Source organism: Camelina sativa, chromosome 14, assembly GCF_000633955.1.
Source record: "Camelina sativa cultivar DH55 chromosome 14, Cs, whole genome shotgun sequence".
Lineage (NCBI taxonomy): Eukaryota > Viridiplantae > Streptophyta > Magnoliopsida > Brassicales > Brassicaceae > Camelina > Camelina sativa.
The window spans coordinates 2063804-2067130 of record NC_025698.1 but is presented as its reverse complement, the minus strand read 5'-3'; the positions used below and the strand labels follow the sequence as shown (position 1 = coordinate 2067130).

General features: G+C 50.8%; 1 protein-coding gene across 1 annotated transcript in view; it reads left to right on the top strand.

Moving 5' to 3' along the window:
- LOC104743154 overlaps nt 1–3327 on the top strand; it is an 11110-nt gene that overhangs the window by 3248 nt on the left and 4535 nt on the right. The window contains exon 2 of the mRNA XM_010464267.1: nt 17–3280. Coding sequence (XP_010462569.1) covers nt 17–3280 — 3264 coding nt within the window. The remainder of the gene's footprint in view (nt 1–16; nt 3281–3327) is intronic.

The window sequence follows — 3327 nt, the reverse complement described above, 5'->3', positions numbered from 1 at the left end:
AACCGACCATTGCCAGAACCGCCAACCTCAAAGTCGGCCAAAGGAAAGGAAAAGGCACAGGACGAGCATCATGAGCCTCGTCAGCACTTCGACAAGGAATACGCTGATAAGCTGGAAAAAGCAAAGAAAGCTCAAGCGTTCGCTGTTAGCGATCAGGACCCCCAGGCGTCATCATCGAAACCCTGGAATAACAAATGGGTCCGGGACCCATCGGGTAAGGGTGGAAAGAAGTACTGCAACTACCATAAACGAGCAGGGCATACCACTGAAGAATGCCGCACCCTCCAGCAAATACTGCTGGATAAATTCAAGGGAGGCCACATTGACGTCGAACACGAGCGACGACTAACAACGGCCCACAGAGATAGTCAATTTTTTAACCCTGAGGACGAAAATCCCAGTAGGCAGTACAACACAGCTCCCGCGCCACAGCACATCACAAGGGCCCTACCCCTGCCCCCGCCCCCAGCACCAACCCTTAAAAGGAACCCCGAGCCGGTCGACGACCCAAATGCTCCAGCTCCGCGCCGAAGAATTAATATGATTATGGGCGGCCTAACGACTTGCCGAGACTCGGTGCGTTCCATCAAAGCTTATCAGCGGGGACTAGAAGTGAAGCGGGACTGGATGGCTCAAAGTACACCGCCGACTACAACCTATGAGCCGATCACATTCACAGAAGACGATGCGTCAGGCCTAGCTGGGCCGCACAACGACCCCCTCGTAGTCGAGATGACAATTGGTGAAAGCATAGTCACCAAAATCTTGATTGATACTGGCAGCTCGGTAAACGTCATTTTCAAAGACGTACTAATTCAGATGGAGGTAGACCTGCGAACGGCCGATCATGACGTCCAACCCCTCACAGGCTTTGACGGCGACACGGTTATGACAGTTGGTACGATCATGCTACCAGTCTACGTAGGCGGAACGATGCACTGCATCAATTTTGCCATCATCGATAAACCAATCGTCTACAACGTCATCCTGGGGACTCCATGGTTGCATAAGATGAAAGCTGTGGCGTCGACGTACCATCAGTGCGTAAAGTTTCCAACCTCAAGAGGAATATTCACGCTACGAGGAGACCCGTTGATCGCCAGAACTTGCTTCATCATCGAACGACAACAGCGCAGTGCCCGCACCTTCGCAATCTCAGACCCTGCCGAGCAGCCAGATGGTCGCGTCCGTCCCAACACCGAGCTAATCATCCAGGTAAACATCGACCCTTCCGACACGACTCGTTGCGTGGGGATCGGTGCCGACCTGCCGCAGACTATCAAGGACGAGCTCGTAAAGTTTCTGTCCCAAAACGTCGAAACCTTTGCATGGAGCATGAGCAGTATGACCGGAATCGATCCCACCATAACATGTCACGAACTCAATGTGGATCCAACGTTTAAACCGGTCAAGCAAAAGCGAAGAAAACTCGGACTAGAGCGTACGGCCGCCGTTAACGAAGAGATCAAAAAACTACTCACGGCTGGGTCCATCAGAGAAGTCAAGTACCCCGACTGGTTAAGTAACCCAGTAGTTGTGAAGAAAAAGAACGGCAAGTGGCGGGTGTGCGTCGATTTTACCGATCTTAACAAGTCGTGCCCAAAGGACAGCTTTCCTCTACCAAGAATCGACCAACTGGTCGAAGCGACCGCGGGGAACGAGCTTCTATCGTTCATGGACGCATACTCCGGGTACAACCAGATAATGATGCATAAAAACGATCAAGAAAAGACGGCCTTTATCACCGATCAAGGCACTTACTGCTACAAGGTTATGCCGTTTGGCCTGAAGAATGCTGGTGCGACCTACCAACGCCTTGTCAACCGGATGTTTGCCGACCAGCTCGGCCGAACAATGGAAGTGTACATCGATGATATGCTGGTGAAATCAACTCACGCTGCCGACCACGTTTCACATCTCGCTAAGTGCTTTGAAGTTCTCAACCGATATAACATGAAGCTGAATCCAGCTAAGTGCTCGTTCGGCGTAACTTCTGGAGAGTTCCTAGGATACCTCGTCACCAAGAGGGGTATCGAAGCTAACCCGAAACAGATTTCGGCGCTTACCAACCTACCATCTCCAAGAAATACTCGAGAAGTTCAACGACTTACTGGGCGAATCGCCGCCCTCAATCGATTTATCTCACGATCTACCGACAAGTGTCTACCGTTTTACCAGCTGCTTCGCAGCAACAAAAAGTTTGAGTGGGATGATAAGTGTGAGTCTGCCTTCCAGGAGCTCAAAAACTATCTCGCTACTCCTCCAGTCCTAGCTAAACCTGATCAGGGGGAAACGCTTTACCTATACATCGCTGTCTCCAGCTCGACGGTTAGTGGTGTACTCATTAAAGAGGACAGGGGAGATCAGCATCCCATTTTCTATGTGAGTAAAAGTCTCGATGGAGCTGAGCTCCGATATCCAACCTTGGAGAAGCTCGCCTACGCCGTAGTTATCTCGGCTAGGAAGCTACGTCCATACTTCCAATCTCACACTGTTGAAGTCTTAACTAACCAGCCGTTGAGGACCATCCTGCACAGTCCGAGTCAATCAGGTCGCCTGGCCAAATGGGCAGTGGAATTAAGCGAATATGATATCGAATACAAGAATCGCACTTGTGCGAAATCTCAAGTACTCGCAGATTTTTTGGTTGAGCTCTCCCCTGAACTAGAATTAGGGGCTCCGCGCGCAGGGAAATGGTCGTTACACGTCGATGGTGCTTCCTCCCAACACGGCTCTGGGATCGGAATACATCTCGTTTCGCCGACAGGAGAAGTACTCGAACAGTCATTCCGGCTCGCCTTCACTGCCTCAAACAACGAGGCCGAGTATGAAGCCCTGATCGCAGGAATGAGATTGGCAGGTGGAATCGGGGTTAAGAAGTTACAAGTTTTTTGCGACTCGCAACTAGTAACTCACCAGTTCAGCGGCGATTACGAATGCAGGAATGACCGAATGGACGTTTACCTTAAGGTTGTCCAGGAACTGTCCGGCTCATTTGAGTCGTTTGAATTGACGAAAATCTCTCGTAGCGACAATGCTCCAGCTGACGCCCTGGCCGTCCTCGCTTCAACATCCGACCCCGACCTCCGTCGAATCATTCCTGTCGAGAGTATTGATCAGCCGAGCATCAATCTCCCAACGAACATCGATCCCATTGCTCAAGATTATAAAAAGAAAAAGGTTATGGAGGATGCGAGCATCAACATGCCATCCTCAAAGAAACAAAGAACAGGTGAGGGTCCTCCCGTGCTAACATTGCGTATCTCTGAACCATCAGCCGGTGCGCCATCGACTTCTGTTAGAAGCACGACCGAACAAGAATCCACC